Below are 19,805 nucleotides of genomic sequence, written 5' to 3' on the forward strand. Positions count from 1 at the left end.
ATAATCAGTAAATGATGGAGCTGATACCCCCACGGTTCCACAACAGAATCCTACCTGGCATAGCTGTCCCTTTTCCCACTTCTTCCTTGCACTGATCGTCGCAGCACCGACTCGCTGGTCTCGCTGAGGCTCACATCTTCTTTCTCATTGTTTCTGAACTTGATGTTGTCGCTACTTGTGTCACTGTTGGCACTCTCTTGTCGGTTAGCTCCCCCCTCCATAGCCTCATTGAAACCAGGATTGTCTACCCCTTCCGATAACGTTTCTGTTTCCGCGTGTATAAGTTCATCTTTATCTCCGAGGTTACCTGGCAGTGCCACTGGTCGGTCAACTACGAAGCCATTTGGAACTGAGTCGGTCTTGGATAATTCCATCTGAAAAGTTTAGGAAGAATAGTATTGACACTTAACGCGGTCAAGCTACAATCCTCTGATGTGTTATTAATTACCAATGTTGGAACGAGAGTAGGACTCAGCTTGCTGTACGGATCTTTGCTGAAACTGTGTAGCTCTGAAAGTCAACATTCTGCAAAAATGAAATGTTAATTAATGCTCTGTAACTATGTTAGGTATTTTGAGTTGAATCTCATTAGGTTGAATTATGAAGAAGCTTTCCCCAATTTCGACAGCAAGATGAACTAGATAAGTGGTAGACATGAGTGTACTCACATCCCCATAGGCTTGCCTAAGCCTGTCTTCTATGCTCATTGTATGTGGAGATATGCGTTTAGGAACATAGCTGTGAGAGTTACATATTCAAATGCATTCATTGACATAAAACATGACATTCAAAGATGAATACACCCACTCAAATGGACGTGGAAGCTTGAGTTCCAGAACTGACTGAGATTAAGCGCTGTTTACCTCCAGAACAAACACTCTACACCAGCAACTGAACAACGTCTGGTGCTGCTTATACCAAATGGCGGAAGGGAACGTTGAAATGTAGCGGTTCTGAGGAACTACACGGGAGGGGAGGGTCATGTGACGGGGATGAGAGATAAGGCGATGAGGGAGTTTACAGGTTACGACAAAAGAATTCAGCAAACAGCAGTGTGTGTAACTTATGCGCATCAGAATAAACAGGATGGAGATTCCTTTATAATTAAGAATGTAATTTTGGAATGGTATATGGCAAACGTCTTAAAAGAGACATTTCTTTGTCGGCATTAAACAATAAGAAAGGCGGTGATCTTAATTGTATTTTGTTGTCTCCATTTATATGCATAGACCTATGTGGAAAACTACTTCTATTTCTTCAAGGGGTTCGGATGTCACATTATGATTAAAAAAGTTAAATTGTTGAAACAAATCCTGACTCGAGGAATGACAATGATGTAGTTTCCTATTTCACGAATTCGTCTGTGATAATAATATGTCGCAGTTACCATTATCAGTCCTACGCGGTGTTCCAGCACATCCAACATCTGCAAATATCAGTCTTAAGTGGTGTTCCACCACATCAACCAGCTGCCACCATCAGTTCTATGTGATGTTCCACCATATGCCAGAGCTACCAGTGTCAGTCTTAGGTGGTTTTCCACCATATCCAAATGCTAACAGCATCATTCTTAAGCGTTTTTCTACCACATCCAACACCACCCATTATCTGTCTCAAACATTCAATAGCTACCAGTATCAGTACCAAGGAGGAATTATTAAAAATGAAGTTAATTGATGATGCTGTATACTCTTTTTGCATCTTTGAAAACCTATACCATGTAAATGTAGAATGTGTATTTGTAAAGGAATTTTAGTTAGAAATTGAACTCGAACTTTGCATATGATATTCATATTACCAGTCTATATAAATTATTTTGCAACAACAAAAAGAATTCTCTCTTTTCAACCATATAATTCTTTTTGCTAAGAAATACATTCACCAGTCAAGCATTAAGAAAACTCCATTATACTTTCCTTTCTTCATAAAAATATTGAAAGATGTTTGTAAAATATTTAAAAAATATTACAATGAAAATAGTTGTATTAAAACATTTGAAAGAAAAAGGAAAGAGTTATCAGCCTACTTATTATAATACATAAGTCAATCTATATATAAGTCAATAAAAATGATGTATATTACCCATATCTTGGTCATGTTTTAAGATCCTATGAAGTGCTACACTTACACTCTTCAAAAAAAGAAACTCACAGGTAGAATGCAGTTCATTGAATCTGACTACACAAAAAATCCGGTATATAAATTACATATATGTTATTGGAAAATGTTGGTGGCCTGATATTCGACAAACGGTGCGTCAAAACGCAGCCATTGTCGATTTGCAATGTCTTAAACGGCATTGTTTTCACATTTGTCCAAAAATGTCATGGAGGAAAACAGTAAAGCAAAATGCACGTGCAAGTTATGGCATTCGTAACTCGTGGTAGTGGCTATAAAAAGGCAAGCATAAGACAGTAATTTGGCATTCAATTGTCAACATTTTAAAGTTCGAAAATGCCGAGACTCAGCGCCGCCGATCGAAACATCGCCATAGGACGTATCCAAAGAGGGGAATTGCAGTCTTCTGTTGCACGCCACTTCAACGTCCACCACAGCACCATTTGCCGACTTTGAGACCGATACACACATTTCAATTCGACTGCAGACCGTCCGATAACCGGCCGACCAAGAGTTACCAGCCCTGCACAGGATCGCTACATTCGACTGTTCCACTCACGTCATCGCAATGCCACAGCTACGGAGACTGCAGGACGCATCCATGGTTTGAGGAGGATATCGGACCAGACTGTCAGGAACCATCTTCACGAGGCTGAAATCCGACCCAGAAGATCAGTTATCGTCCCTGTTTTGCAACATATCCATCGACAGCGACGCTTGCGTTTGTGCCATACCTTACAGCCTTACAGCCTTGGGATTTGAAAAACTGGTTTAGCAATGAATAACGATTTCTTCTTCACCGGCGAGATGGAAGACAACGGGTTTATCGTCGTCAATTCGACAATTTCGGTGGCGGTAGTGTCATGGTGGGGGTGGCATATCCTACACCAGGAGATCTGACTTGGTTGTGGTTCGGGGAAATTTGACAGCAAATCGCTACATGAATCAAATTCTTCAACGTCACCTTCTTCCAATCATTGACCCCAAGAGGGAGTTGTTTCAACAAGACAACGCTCCACCGCACACAGCTCATGTCACGGTAGACTATCTTCATAATGCCAACATCAACGGCTTGTCCTGGCCGTCGATATCTCCAGACCTCAACCCAATCGAACACCTCTGGGATGAACTCGATCGATGTGTACGTCAACGTCAGAACACGCCGCAGACACACCCACAACTGGCCACGCCTTAAAACAGAATGTCGCAGAATTCCGCAGGACAGAATTCGTACACTTATCCAGTCAGCGACGAGGAGATTCAGGGTCGTGATTGCTGCCCGGGGCGGTCACACAAGATACTGAGTTCAGCGCAACCTTGTGGCCTTGTGTGACATGACAATGAACAGTTCTCAATGCATTTGTACAACAACAACATGTGACTATCGACCTCCAAAATGTCATATTTGTATCTATGATAATAAATTAAATATATCGTCTTTATTCGGTACAATAAATTTTCTAAAAAATCTTCCTGTGCGTTTCATTTTTTTAAAGAGTGTATATATCTCATGTGCCTATGTCACAGATACATGTCTACTGCATTGAAATAAAAATAGTTTTTTAAAAAACAAACTACCAGTATCAGTCTTACGTCGTGTTCCAACATATCCAACAGCTACCAGGACCAGTATCAGGTGGTGTTCCACCACATCAAACAGCTATCAGAATCAGTCTCACGTGATGTTCTGCCACATGCAACAGCTACCAGTATCAGTCTTAGGTGGTGTTCCACCACATCCAACAGCTACCATTATCAGTCTAGAGTGGCGTTTCACCATATCCAACAGATATCATTATCATTCTGAAGTGGTGTTCCACTACATCCAACAGCTACCAGTATCAGTCTTGGGTGGTGTTCCACCATATGCCACAGCTACCACTATCAGTCTTATACCATTTGAAGTGGCGGAACATCACTTGAGACTGATGGTTGTAGCTGTCGGATGTGGTTGAACACCACTGAAGACTGATACTGGTAGCTGTCAGATGTGGTGGAAAACCACCAAAGACTCAGACTGGTAGGTTTTGGATGTGGTGGAAAACCACCCAAGACTTAGACTGGTAGCTGTCAGATGTGGTGGAACACTACCCAAGACTTAGGCTGGTAGCTGTCAGATGTGGTGAAACACCACCAAAGACTCAGACTGGTAGCTGTCAGATGTGGTGGAACACCACCCAAGACTTAGACTGGTAGCTGTCAGATGTGGTGGAACACCACCCAAGACTTAGACTGGTAGCTGTCAGATGTGGTGGAACACCACCCAAGACTCAGACTGGTAGCTGTCAGATGTGGTGGAACACCACCCAAGACTTAGACTGGTAGCTGTCAGATGTGGTGGAACACCACCCAAGGCTTAGACTGGTAGCTGTCAGATGTGGTGGAACACCACCCAAGGCTTAGACTGGTAGCTGTCAGATGTGGTGGAACACCACCCAAGACTTAGGCTGGTAGCTGTCAGATGTGGTGGAACACCACCAAAGACTCAGACTGGTAGCCGTCAGATGTGGTGGAACACCACCCAAGACTTAGACTGGTAGCTGTCAGATGTGGTGGAACACCACCCAAGACTTAGACTGGTAGCTGTCAGATGTGGTGGAACACCACCCAAGACTCAGACTGGTAGCTGTCAGATGTGGTGGAACACCACCCAAGACTTAGACTGGTAGCTGTCAGATGTGGTGGAACACCACCCAAGGCTTAGACTGGTAGCTGTCAGATGTGGTGGAACACCACCCAAGACTTAGACTGGTAGCCGTCAGATGTGGTGGAACACCACCAAAGACTCAGACTGGTAGCTGTCAGATGTGATGGAACACCACCCAAGTCTTAGACTAGTAGCTGTCAGATGTGGTGGAAAACCACCCAAGACTTAGACTGGTAGCTGTCATATGTGGTGGAACACCACCCAAGACTTAGACTGGTAGCTGTCAGATGTGGTGGAACACCACCCAAGACTTAGACTGGTAGCTGTCAGATGTGGTGGAACACCACCCAAGACTTAGACTGGTAGCTGTCAGATGTGGTGGAACACCACCCAAGACTTAGGCTGGTAGCTGTCAGATGTGGTGGAACAACACCCAAGACTTAGACTGGTAGCTGTCAGATGTGGTGGAACACCACCCAAGACTTAGACTGGTAGCTGTCAGATGTGGTGGAACACCACCCAAGACTTAGACTGGTAGCTGTCAGATGTGGTGGAACACCACCCAAGACTTAGACTGGTAGCTGTCAGATGTGGTGGAACACCACCCAAGACTTAGACTGGTAGCTGTCAGATGTGGTGGAACACCACCCAAGACTTAGGCTGGTAGCTGTCAGATGTGGTGGAACACCACCCAAGACTTAGACTGGTAGCTGTCAGATGTGGTGGAACACCACCAAAGACTTAGACTGGTAGCTATCAGATGTGGTGGAACACCACCAAAGACTTAGACCGGTAGCTGTCAGATGTGGTGGAAAATCACGCAAGACTGTTACTGGTAGCTGTTGGATGTGGTAGAACACCACCCAAGACTGATACTGGTAGCTGCTGGATGTGGTAGAACACCACCCAAGACTGATACTGGTAGCTGTCAGATGTGGTGGGACACCCCTCAAGACTGATACTGGTAGCTGTCGGGTGTGGTGGAACACCACTTAAAACTGATACTGGTAGCTGTTGGATATCGTGGGACGCCACGTAAACTGAAACTGGTCGCTGTTGGTTAAGATGGAACATCACGTAAGACATGGTAGCTGGTAGCTAAGGCATATGGTGAAACATCATGGAAGACTGATACTGATAGCTTTTGGATGCGGTGGAACACCCCGTTAAACGGCTTTGGTATGTGGAGGAACACCTCTTATGACTAATACTGGTAGCTGTGTCATATGGTGAAATGCCACGTGAGACCATTTCAGACCTGTCGACAATTGCGATATTAAAATTGTTAGGATATTCATTTTCTAACTAAAAGGGAATTTATTTCTTTTGAAATAAATAATAACAAATATACAGTTGGTGTTAATTGGAAAAAGCTCTAAAGGGAAGTAAGAAGCCCACGTATGTTATAAGACGGTGTACTTGCAAACAATAGCTAATGGATGAAGGTCACTGGTGAAGAGTAGTTGGACTGCAATGCAGATAGGCGGCAATCCTGTGTCGGGCGGGCGAGTACTGGTGATTATACGCCTTCTGGACCTCCCGTATTTACAAAGTGGGCGAGATCCACATACATTCTCCTCTTATCCCCGCATCGTAGACGATACATATGTCCGACACTGTGGGTGATTCAAGCTGTGAACATTGTCTATTACTTGTGTCAACAGGTGCAGAAGCTCTGATCTCATCACGGCACGATGCTTGTCTCATACAATTCAGTGTTCTAGGGATTGGTGTTTTAAACAAAAGATGACACACGTATCGCATTATGGCGTCCATGAAGACAATATTACTTTCGGGAAAATATCTAACAAGGTATAGAAATTAGCAAGATAATCTATTTATCAACTTACACCTCAGAACTAAATAGTTATGGGTCATTTCAAACTTCAAACTTTCTGCATGGAATAAAGTCTCATCAACAGTAACGTTTGTTCACGCTTGACAGCGAAAACATCTGCTTACATCGGAATGTGTTCCAAACTTTAGATATCTGATATAGTGAGAATACTAGTGCTAGCTATTTGTACATGATCCCCGCGAATGGGGGAGAATTAACAAAACAGTGTTAGTTTACACGACATTTAAATAATGTTTACTATTAAGGTCGACATATACAGGAGGTAGAACATTGTACTATATATGAGACACTTTGACCTCAGAATGATTTGTAGAAAATAAAACCTTGGCTATATATACAAAAAGACAATGAACCGCAATGTAGATTACGAACACGTTCACAGATAGTTTTAATTAATGATTATTTTCTAATCTGACCTATGGCAATTGCATAGCGTGGTGTAACTGACTTCAGTCACTCCTAATGAGTACGTCACTTAATCCTGGAAATAAACCCCCAAGAAAGTAAATATAAGATGACTCAATCACAAACATAAAAATCATCAACTGTCCAATTGTAAACATTTTGAACACTTTTCTTCATTAGTTTTGTTCTACTTTGAATAATTCATCAATATACACAAGTAATAAACAAAAAATACATATTAAGAGGAAATTGAATTGTGAAAGCATTACAGTATACAAAATACAAGTATACAGGGTAAAGTATATAACTCGACAGAATGTTGTGGCATACTCGAAAAGCATAGTCGTTTCCTTCACAGCAACACAGGCAATCAGAAAGAAAAACTGGAATCAAACAGAACAGTGTCTGTAGAGACTTGAAACGGAATCCGACAAAATGTAACAGGTCTCTCTATGCGTGATATAACGCTGGACGGGGGATAAAGAAAGACGTTATTAGAATGGACTTTGGTCTGCTTACATACTGATAGTCAGAAATATATTCCTGTAATCTGTTAAATTACAGATTATTTAGTAGTATCTCGACACAAATAAGTTGTATAAAGCTGCAGCGAATGTGTTCGTTATCCATAATGAGAACGGAATACCTGCTTTCTTCTTGAAATATATCTTTTCCATCTACATAATAAGGAAACTTACATTATCCCCAGATCATTTTTCTCACTTAATGATTCTATACAGATCAGTTGTTTCACCATATGTAGTAACCTAACTTCCAATTTCTCGACTTTACTTCATCACACTGATAAACAGAGCCTACTGCATGCTTTCCTCGCGTCTCCGTCCAATGCTGGTAGTTGTACTTTAGATGCGCCGCGGTTACTCTCTGCCAACTATATCACCCTATGTCCCTAAATAATTCCTTTACACGATTGGTTAAGGCTATTATCAAGAAACCCCAAATCTAGCAGATCATTGACTCAAATTACAAATTAACAAGTTGTATTAATTTGTATAAATTAACATCGTAGTGTATATCTACTTACTTGTAACATGCTCTTCATTTCATTTGTTATCTCTATATCTTCTCCAAGTTTTTCCACGAAAGGAAACCTTTCCTTGAGCGAATGTCTCGACATTGTGTGAGAGCACGTCGCAAAAACTGTATCGTCGTCAATGCGTGGTCTACTCAACACACGTTCAGTGTACTCAGCCTACAAATCTCCAACCTACCGGCTTTATTCAGGCTTCTTATATACAAATAGACGTGGACAACATATAACAGTCATTGGAAAACTACCATATACTGAAACATGTGGATTTATAATAAAGGATGTATTCAAACTAGCCACTTTGATAAACAATTCAATTCGACGTGAAAATCGCAAATAAATATTAGTTTCTTTCGAGTAGGCACGTTTTCCTTGTACAACACACAAAGGCCAGGCGCTGCCTCCTTTCCGTCTTTGGGCGTAAAGGGGAATAAAGGCCGTGTTTTCAATGAATCAGGCGATCCTGTGGGTCAGTGGGTCTTTCTGTCGGATTATATTATAACGTTTCTAATTTATGTTTATATGGTTATACGGCTGTGCGTATCTAAGACCGCATTAAATGTAGGTATGACAAATGATACAGGGGTAATTGTTCATTTATCCTCGGGCATGGATTTCACTCAGACTAACCGAAATTACCTGTTAAATACAGACAGCATAAGCTAGCTGTGTCGCGCCATATTCAAGTCATGTACTGTGTCCTGAGCCAGTTTGTGTTTGTTGTTCACGCAGTGTCATTACATGTGGTTGGTAAGAGCACCCTGATATTGTAGACCATGTGGATTTCTTATGAATTTAAAGGAGCTCAGATACATTTTGTCGTATATGTGCATGATAGAATAACGTTATTTGAGTAAAGCGCGTGTCACGTTAAATGATACCACCATCCACCCATTTAAATTAGGGATAAGCTCACTCATTCCCTCGTTTTATAAGGCTTGTTCGCTCCTCACTCCTATCACTTCACTCACCCACTGTGCCAACGCAAATGTGCACTAAGCTGAGAATTCAATCAAACAATCCAAGTAGTAAACATTCAGAACAGATTATGTTATGAGACATACAGGTCGTACATTCTATAATGCCAGACATAATTAAACTGACGATGCCTGTTTTGAGATTATGCAAATTTCATGTTGTGGAGAAAATTGAATAAGCGTTAGAGTTAACTTGCCGTGGTAATTTTACAATGTGTTAAATGCTTCCATATAAAATATGTTCATACTATATTTATTAAGTTAGTCAAAGCTGGATATGTGAAGGTAGGTGTTGGCCCAATGTGCTGTCGCAGTTACAATACACCGGCGTTAAGGGAGCGGTGGAGTTATTGTCACCCATCAACAGAGGAAGAGTGCGAACTAAAGGCACATAAGACATTACTGATAGACAAATATGTGCTAGTATTCAGTATTCAGTAAACAGTTTTAGATATTTAGACCCGCGTGAGGCTGTATTTGACTTATTTTCTTCGACTCGAACAACAAATGTTTCTGTACAAAAGATTTATTATGTCTAAAAAATGCAAAGATATTAGTTTATTGAGATCATTATTTAGAATGCGTCTTGTTCTGAACAGTTGTGTTCCAGGTGGATTTCAACGGCTTCATACCAGTGACGTTACTTTCATTGCGCCTTCCATAATCTTATAACTATGTTCTATGGACAGCTTTTCCTTTTGTTAAAAGTGTCAGATGTTTGATTAACGAAATGAGTTATCGGAAAACGTATCTCATCTGGTATATTTCCAGTTAAATGAAATAACAAAAAACACTACTGGCTTCAGCTACTGCTCCTGCCATGACTAAAATGCATGACCAATTTGCTACCTGGAACAATGTAATATAAACATACGTTCTATACTTCCCTCTTACCTTCAGCGTTGGCAAACCTTTCCACATTACTGGAAAGATGACTTATTCTAATCCCACCAACACCTTGTCTACACTATCTGTTGTGCGTCTACATGAATTTGCTCTGCACTATGTCAACAGAAGACAGGGATGGGGGATGAAGAATCGTGTAGTAACACTGGACTCTGAAACTTTGTCATCGAAAAGTAGAGCAACATGTCATCAGATGCTTCTGTCGATAAGACAAGCAATCAAAGCAAACATCACCCTTCTTTCTAAACGATTCCAGATTCGTGGCACGGGATAGGTCTATGCGACGCCACAGACCTTAGCAATATCGGAAGGGTTAAGGTAAGAGGAATCCGTCCTATCCTATCTCCCTAGCATGAGGAGGTTAAATGATGGGTTGAAACTAGGAAATACCACTCATATGACGGTGGCTAAGGTGATAATATTTCTCTCCGACATCTTTAAATGTTGAAGTCTTATGACTGGTCATGCTTAATTCAAAACAAATACAAAATAAACACATTACAATAAACATAAATGTGCTCACCTACCTTAATAGGGAACCGTGTAAGGCAACATCGTCATAATGCAGTGACTCTCTTTCCGGTACTAGAATGCCAAGCCTTATTACTCGATATATCTACGTGCAAAACCACGTAATGTATATCGAAAAAAACTTCATCAATTTTTCCAAATCCGCCTGATATTACTGTTTGCAGAAGGTGTGTACATGTTCACTATCTCTAAACAATTGTTTGTGAATTCTGTCAGAAATGACAAAAAATAATAATTCAAAACCATTATTACTGTGCGTGTGACATGATTGGTACTATATGTTATTTGTACTATTTGTTTTGAAAAATTGTGTTAGGCAAAGTGGTTGTTGGATTGTTTAGTAATGCTGTCCAAAAACTTAAGAAATAGATAGAACTAAGTTTACTCATGACAAGGTTGTAGTAACAGTCTACACGCGCATATATAACATCTGCTTCTGCAGCTGGCCTGGTGCAGTAACATCGTACAGCTGACCTGTAACGGTGTGACTAATGTCCAGGTTATCTGTAAATTGTATACCTTCCTTGACGTAATCTGTCTGTTATATAAAGTCGACCTTAAAGGGTTATTGGGCTGTCAACATTTAATGCCATCAAAGGTCAACATTATGTGAATATTTGCGATGTGACACAATAGGGCACATTTAGCGAGAAACAAATTATTTCTCTTAAAATCAAACCCCTACTTAGCAGGTTTCTTACAGCAATTCGTGACAATAAAACAAAACATGTCAACGACCGCATTTAGAAATGGCATACATCGAACCGTAAACTAGATTTGTTTCTTGGTGCCTACGTGGATTTATTTTGGTTTCTTCGTACATATACAAATTGATAAAGAAACGATATCACTAGCATCTACAATAAAGGCATGATGGAGGCAGGGCGACAGTTGGGACTTCAGTGGGTACATTAGGTACACTTCGTGGCACGTCCACGGGTGTTTTGACATAGGTTAAGTATCAGAGATATTGAGTTTAAGACTGTTTACTGATTGAGAGGACACAACAACTGTGACATATATACTCGTATCGCCTTGAAAAGTTTCTGAATGATGCAGCTGGATAGAGTTAACCGTTTTAAACATCCCATAATGAAAGCGTAGATTTGACCAAAACATGATTACTAATCTTGAATTCGTCCTTTTTTCAGTATTGACTTCAAACTGACTGTCAGTTCTATACGCACAAGATACCACGACTTGCCTTATAACGTGATCACGATAACGAACTCTGGGAGTCAGGAAAGTCCAAATTGTCTGCATTATTCAATAGAACTTGTATCTAAGTTTTCTTCTTATCTTCGCTTCCCTGCTGCGAGTGATTGATTTGCCCACTGGTTTTTATGTTCATTGTGGTAGTGGAAATAGTAATGCAGAAACTTTTGTGTGAAGTATTACGCAAGTGAAGCCAGACCAAAGCATGTCAGTGGGATTATTTGAAGGGTATCTTGCCTTATATAATGTTACAAAAGTTAAACCTTTGAGGATTTTGTTCGGCATTAAGCCAGGAATGAATATACTGTTTCCCGGATATCAGAAGATATATGACTCGTCCACGTCTGTAATAATATACATACCGGCGCTAACTCAGTGTAGCTTCCTGTCACACTGCTTACATTGTATGTACACTTTCGCCCAGAGAAATTAAACCTGAAACATAGGTACATGAAACATTATCTTCACGCTGCATGTAATGCTTTTTCTAGTCATTGCTCTTGCCTATTAGTTTTTGTTTGTTTGTTATTATTCCAGCTATCTATCGGCCTTGCCTCTTAGTAAAGCTGTAAACAAGTCTTTGCTTTTTTGAAAACGATGATGGTTGTGAATTTCTACTTTAAAGCTGTGCAACATTGATATATTATATATTTTGCAGTGACTATATAAAGGCACCTGTGTATGTTGTATGTGAGTGAGTGAGTCGGATAAAAGCTGTTTTAAATAGTATTTCAGTTATGTCCTGGCGTGTCAGTTTAATGAATGAGGAAAGCCCACTGTGATGCAGGTCTAACCGTTTTGGAAAATGGTTCTTGAATGCCTAACGGATCAGCTTCTACACAGCAAATTGTGAGCCCTTTTCTTGTATGTAATCGATACACATTTCGATATTTTAGCCATCTAATCTACTTCAAATATATTTCACAATCGATTATTAGCTCCCACTAACAATGTGTGTGAGGTGAAGTTACACACCCCGCCTACACATTTCTCCGACATACATTCCTGTAGCATGTACACATCGAGGGTGGATTTAGTCAGTGTAAGTGGAGTGTTATGGATTCTAGGATACATGTTTTTCAAAGATAACAGTTTTATCTTTCATATGCATTGCAACAAAAATGTCATACTCTTATGTAACGTCTACACCCTACAGTCAAAGGGTGAATCAGGAATAAGGGCAAACCGCCAATCAAGAATTGTTCTTGCTAACAGAAGCCGCGGGATGAAAGGAAGTATTACAGATATATATTAACGGAGATATGTTTACAAGAAAAACAAAGTGTTTTGATGCTGAAGGCAAATATAGTGTGTATTTAGCATGTGCTTATACGCGACAGTCTGGACATTCCTCTTTTGAAAATACTCATGCCAAGTGAATATTGCCACCATAGTAACAGGCGTATTACTTTTCAACTCATTATTTGTGAGGTTATATAAATCGACTGTAAAGCCAAGTCATGTTGTGATCATGATACTAAGGTTTATCAGCAATATGCATCTCCAATATGCATTGGCTCAATTCCTCAAGTTAAGTATAACATGTGTTTGAGAATTGTATTGACATTACTGCCTTGAACATTTGATTTTAAAAGGATACATCAAATTGTTTGGTGACATATAAATATAAAGTACTAAATGAAAATTATAATTTAGGGGTCATTATGCACGTATTAGTTCAAGTGTAGGTATCAACTAATTTCTCTAAATTATTTTTATATGAAAGCAAATGTCTGAAATACTTCACCTTTTCATTTTCCGCCCCGACCAGCCGTGCAGACCCTCCTCCATCATGACGTAACAGTTCCGCTTCAGAAATACACAGGACTTCAGAGCGTATCAGCAAATGATGGCAAAGTTAAGGCGTCCATTGACTGTCATACAGTACCTAGTGAAAACAGGATTGTCATATCTGCGTAGCTATTCTGAAAATAAACGTGGCAAATTGAGAGCAGTTGTTTAATAATGTCTTTGTTGCCAGCTTCTCGAGGTAGGTATGCGACAAGGTGGTTGTCTGACGCTATGACTGTTATCATCTACCTTCCTTGATGCCCTCGGTGCCCGGCGAGACCACTATGTCGCATCAACAACATCTCCCACAAATGTTTTCACCATCCCAAATTAGTTTCAGGGGTCAAAGTGCAACATAAAATGGCTTAATTACTGAGGGTCATTTAGGAAGTGAGACGTTGTATGGTTAACTTAATCATCTTCGTCGATGCGGATGATGGTATACGTTCAGTTATGTTGTGTTGCAGTCAATCATCACTCCTTCACAATGAACCCTCATTAAAACAAACCTTTGTTTAAAAACGAATCAGTTGAAAACATAATTTTGAGTGAACATTCCAGAGAGAAACACAAAAGAAAACATCTTATAACCATAGTCGAGAGTGTCATCGCCATACTCTTTATTCACAGGATTGTGTAAAATAGCGCTATTATTTCAGATTCATGATGGCTTAGTTTTGTTTCAAGTAGGGATCAAAGTGTCACTGTGTGAAGCTGTATCTTGGTGTCCCTACACGGGCACACTGTGTGAAGCCGTCTATTGATGTCCCCACACGGGCGCAGTGTTTGAAGTCGTGTCATGGTGTCCCCACATTGGCACAATGTGTGAAACCGACTATCAGTGTCCCCATAAGGGCTCAATGTGTGAAGCCGTGTCTTCTTGTCCCCACATGGGCACAATGTATAAAAGCCGAGTATTGATGTCCCCAAACGGGCACAATTTGCGAAGCCGTCTATCGGTGTCCCCACACGGGCACAATGTGTGGAGTCGTGTCATGGTGTCCCCACATGGGCACAATGTGTGAAGCCATCTATCGGTGTCCCAACACGGGCACAATGTCTGAAGTCGTGTCTTCTTGTCCCCACATGGGCACAATGTGTAAAAGCCGTCAATTGAAGTCCCCAAACGGGCACAATCTGTGAAGCCGTCTATCGGTGTCCCCACACAGGCACAATGTGTGAAACCATCTAACTGTGTCCCCACACTGACATAATGTGTGAATCCGACACTTGGCGTCCCCACACGGGCACAATGTGTGAAGCCGTCTATCGGTATCCCTACAGAGGCACAATGTGTGAAGCTGTCTATCGGTATCCCCACACGAGCACAATGTGTGAAGCCGACTCTTGGTGTCCCAACATGGGCACAATGTGTAAAGCTGACTATCGGTGTCCTCACACGGGCACAGTGTGTGAAGCCATTTCTTGGTGTCCCCACAAGGGCACAATGTGTGAAGCCAATTCTTTGTGTTTCCACATGGGCACAATGTGTGAAGTCGTCTATCGGTGTCCCCACACGGGAACAATGTGTGAAGCCATCTCACGGTGTCCCTACACTGACATAATGTGTGAATCCGACTCTTGGCGTCCCAACACGGGCACAATGTGTGAAGCCATGTCATGGTGTCCCCACAAGGGCACAATGTGTGAAGCCGTCTAACGGTGTCCCCTCACGGGTACAATGTGTGAAGCCGTCAATCGGTGTCCCAACACGAGCACAATGTCTGAAGACGACTATCAGTCTCCCAATACGGGCTCAATGTGTGAAGCTGTATCTTGGTGTCCCTACACGGGCACACTGTGTGAAGCCGTCTATTGGTGTCCCCACACGGGCGCAGTGTTTGAAGTCGTGTCATGGTGTCCCCACAAGGGCACAATGTCTGAAGCCGACTATCAGTGTCCCCATAAGGGCTCAATGTGTGAAGCCGCGTCTTGGTGTCCCAACATGGGCACATTGTGTGAAGCTGTCCATCGGTGTCCCCAAACGGGCGCAGTGTGTGAAGCCGTGTCTTCTTGTCCCCATATGGGCACAATGTGTAAAAGCCGTCTATTGATGTCCCCAAACGGGCACAATCTGTGAAGCCGTCTATCGGTGTCCCCACACGGGCACAATGTGTGGAGTCGTGTCATGGTGTCCCCACATGGGCACAATGTGTGAAGCCGTCTATCGGTGTCCCAACACGGGCACAATGTCTGAAGTCGTGTCTTCTTGTCCCCACATGGGCACAATGTGTAAAAGCCGTCAATTGAAGTCCCCAAACGGGCACTATATGTGAAGCCGTCTATCTGTGTCCCCACACAGGCACAATGTGTGAAGCAATCTAACAGTGTCCCCACACTGACATAATGTGTGAATCCGACTCTTGGCGTCCCCACACGGGCACAATGTCTGAAGTCGTGTCATGGTGTCCCCACAGGGGCACAATGTGTGAAGGCATCTATCAGTGACACCCACACGGGCACAATGTGTCAAGCCGTCCATCGGCGTCCCCACACAGGAACAATGTGTGCAGCCAACTCTTGCCGTCACCACACAGGCACAATGTGTGAAACCGTCTGTCATTGTCCCCACACAGGCACATTTTGAAAAGCCGTTTAAAGGTGTCCCCTCACGGGCACAATGTGTGAAGCCATCTATCGGTGTCCCAACACGGGCACAATGTTTGAAGCCTACTATCAGTCTCCCCATACAGGCTCAATGTGTGAAGCCGTGTCTTGGTGTCCCCAGACGGGCACAATGTGTGAAGCCGTCTATCGGTGTCCCCACACGGGCACAGTGTGTGAAGCTGTCTATCGGTGTCCCCACACAGGCACAGTGTGTGAAGCCGTGTCTTGTTGATCCAACACGGGCACAATGTGTGAAGCCGTCTATCGGTGTCCCCACACAGGCACAGTGTGTGAAGCCGTGTCTTGTTGATCCAACACGGGCACAATGTGTGAAGCCGTCTATCGGTGTCCCCACAGGGGCACAATGTGTGCAGCCGTCAATCGGTATCCCCATACGAGCACAATGTGTGAAGCCGTCTATCGGTGTCCTCACATGGGCGCAGTGTGTGAAGTCATTTCCTGGTGTCCCCACACGGGCACAATGTGTTACGTCCTCTATCGGTGTCCCCACACTGACATAATGTGTGAATCCGACTCTTGGTGTCTCCACACGGGCTCAATGTGTGAAGTCGTCTATCGGTGTCCCCGTACAGGCACCATGTGTGAAGCCTTCTAACGGTGTCCCCACACTGACATTATTTGTGAATCCGACTCTTGGCGTCCCCACAAGGGCACAATGTGTGAAGCCGTTTCATGGTGTCCCGTCACGGGCACAATGTGTGTAGCCGTGTCATGGTGTCCCGTCACGGGCACAATGTGTGAAGCCGTCTATTGGTGTCCCCAAACGGGCACAATGTGTGAAGCCGTCTATCGGTGTCCCCACACGTGCACAATGTGTGAAGCCGTCTATTGGTGTCCCCACACGGGCACAATGTGTGAAGCCATCTATTGGTGTCCCCACATGGGCACTATGTGTGAAGCCGTCTATCGGTGTCCCTACATGGGCACAATGTGTGAAGCCGTCTATCGTTGTCCCCACACGGGCACAATGTCTGAAGCCGACTATCAGTGTCCCCACACGGCTCAATGTGTTAAACTGTGTCTTGGTGTCCCCATATAGGCACAATGTCTGACGTTGTGTCATGGTGTCCCCACATAGGCACAATGTGTGAAGCCATCTATCGGTGTCCCCACATGGGCTCAATGTCTGAAGTTGTGTCATGGTGTCCCCACATAGGCACAATGTGTGAAGCCGTCTATCGTTGTCCCCACACGGGCACAATGTCTGAAGCCGACTATCAGTGTCCCCATACGGGCTCAATGTGTGAATCCATGTCATGGTGTCCCCACATGGGCACAATGTATGAAGCCGTCTATCGGTGTCCCCACACGGGCACAGTGTGTGAAGCCGTGTCTTGTTATCCCCACACGGGCATCTAACGGTGTCCCCACACTGATATGATGTGTGAATCAGACGCTTCGCGTCCCCACACGGGCACAATGTGTGAAGCCGTGTCATGGTGTCCCCACATGGGCACAATGTGTGAAGCCGTCTAACGGTGTCCCCTCATGGGCACAATGTATGAAGCCGTCTATTGGTGTCCCCAAACGGGCACAATGTGTGAATCCGTTTATCGGTGTCCCCACACGAGCACAATGTGTGAAGCCGTCTATCGTTATCCCCACATGGGTACAATGTGTGAAGCTGTCTGTCGGTGTCCCCAAACGTGCACAATGTGTGAAGCCGTGTCATGGTGTCCCCACATGGACACCATGTGTGAACCCGTCTATCGGTGTCCCCACACGGGCTCAATGTGTTAAACTGTCTCTTGGTGTCCCCATATGGGCACAATGTGTGAAGCCGTCTATCGGTGTCCCCACACTGGCACAGTGTGTGAAGCCGTCTATCGGTGTCCCCACATGGGCAAAATTTGTGAAACCGTGTCTTGGTGTCCCCACATGGGCACAATGTGTGAAGCCGTCTATCGGTGACCCCACTAGGGGCACAATGTCTGAAGCCGTCTATTGGTGTCCCCACACGGGCACAATGTGTGAAGCCGTCTATCGGTGACCCCACACGGGCACAATGTCTGAAGCCGTCTATTGGTGTCCCCACACGGGCACAATGTGTGAAGCCGTCTATCGGTGTCCCCACACGTGTACAATGTGTGAAGCCGTCTATCGGTGTCCCCACATGGGCACAATGTGTGAAGCCGACTATCGGTGTCCCCATACAGTTTCAATGTGTGAAGCCGTGTCTTGGTGTCCCCACACGGCAACAATGTGTGAAGCCGTCTATTGGTGTCCCCACACGGGCACAATGTGTGAAGCCGTCTATCGGTGTCCCCACACAGGCACAATAAGTGAAGCCGTCACTTTGCGTCCCAAGACGGTCACGAGTTCTTTTCTATTTGACAGTTGAAAACATTTTATAAAAAGGAAAACTTCCTTTTCAAGCGCACGTGTCCACATGTGGACTTTAAGGTATGCAACGTCGTTATTGATGGTGCAATAGTACGTTTGTCACATATATTGTTCTTTGAATCCCATATATTAAATCACATCGAACATGAACATCTAACCCTCCAAATTATGTTGACAGGTCCCACAGTTACCTTATAACCCCAGTTCACTCATTGTGCGTTCTTGCATCAAAACGGACTGTGGTTGATATGTTTGATATTCGAACTTTCGCTGCCGTTTGCTGTTCATAATGTCAACAGAGTTTAAGTGTCGTTTAAATTAGTTTGGATTTTCAAAACAATTTTTTGATTTCGTGGGTTATAGGTGGATACAGAGGCAAGTGATTTATTGTCTTCTTTGTTTTATATTGCTTTTCATCTTCAATGAGTGCTATCGGATATCCTCTTAATAATAAGTAACCCTTTAGTTTCCAAAGCCTCTGATACAGTGTTTCTTCATTAAAAACAGCTGTGCATGGTAATGTAAACTTCTATTGGTGTGGCTGGAGTACTGCTTCGTGTCTGTGACTTTGAAATATGTCAGGAGAAATCTATCCACGTTTATACCATTCTTAATAATTTCAGTGTCCCGAAATAGTTAATGTTACATTTTTTTCCATGTTTAGCAGTGCCCAAAATGTACATGGACTGTCGTCTAGGCAGAAACAAATATTTCAAAACAAACAGTCCCCCCCCCCCCCCCCCCCCCCCCCCCCCCGCTATTGATGACTTCATAATCCTTGTAAATGTCGCATGACGTCACTATCAGTATAATTTCATTCTCGCTGAAACATGTTGGAGAACATATTCAGCGTTGTGGTTCGTTTTAATTTTATATTCAGAAAATACTACTCTCGCCAGATACCATTTTTACGAAACGTGTGGAATGAAAATGTAAAAAAACCAAAGTTCAGTAAACTACGTTTATAACGAACGCGCTTACAACGAACTGACCGATATAACCAACTTATTTCTTATTCCCGGCAATGTGTTGTAAACATGCTGAATATATGCTTATAACGAACTACGGTTATTACGAACTAGAATTAGTGGTCCCTTTGAGTGTGATGTCAAAATACTCTTCTGTATACACGGATTATAACACCTTTCTAATAATTATTTTTAAGTCTCTGCTAAAAAGTCCGCAAATAAAGTATTAATAGCTTGTATGTCCACCTCGTGCACAAATGTTCAATGGGGTTCATGTCAGGAAAACATGAAGGCCTTGGCAAAACAGGATAGGTCACATTGTTGAAGAAGTCCTGCGTCAGCCTTGCAGTACGGGGCCTGACGTCGT

The 19,805-nt window shown here is 43.0% G+C and overlaps 1 protein-coding gene across 5 annotated transcripts in view; it reads right to left on the minus strand.

Annotated features, from left to right (window-relative positions):
• Positions 1-13,619, minus strand: part of LOC124119782 (chitin synthase chs-2-like) — a 31,021-nt gene extending 17,402 nt beyond the window's left edge. The window contains exons 1-3 of one of the 5 annotated variants that reach the window (XM_046482418.2): positions 13,456-13,619; positions 12,071-12,143; positions 55-374 (exon numbers count right to left, since the gene is read on the minus strand). In XM_046482418.2, the coding sequence (XP_046338374.2) occupies positions 55-374; positions 12,071-12,143; positions 13,456-13,502 (440 nt within the window). In that variant the 5' untranslated portion in view covers positions 13,503-13,619. Of the gene's footprint in view, positions 1-54; positions 375-668; positions 770-8,073; positions 8,182-9,930; positions 10,060-12,070; positions 12,144-13,455 lie in introns of those variants that run through there. The other 4 variants (XM_046482419.2, XM_048382289.1, XM_048382287.1 and 1 more) reach the window with 4 other exon arrangements.
• Between the last annotated feature and the right edge of the window lie 6,186 nt (positions 13,620-19,805).

Source organism: Haliotis rufescens, unplaced genomic scaffold (assembly GCF_023055435.1).
Source record: "Haliotis rufescens isolate VD_foot unplaced genomic scaffold, xgHalRufe1.0.p SCAF_4, whole genome shotgun sequence".
Taxonomy (NCBI): domain Eukaryota; kingdom Metazoa; phylum Mollusca; class Gastropoda; order Lepetellida; family Haliotidae; genus Haliotis; species Haliotis rufescens.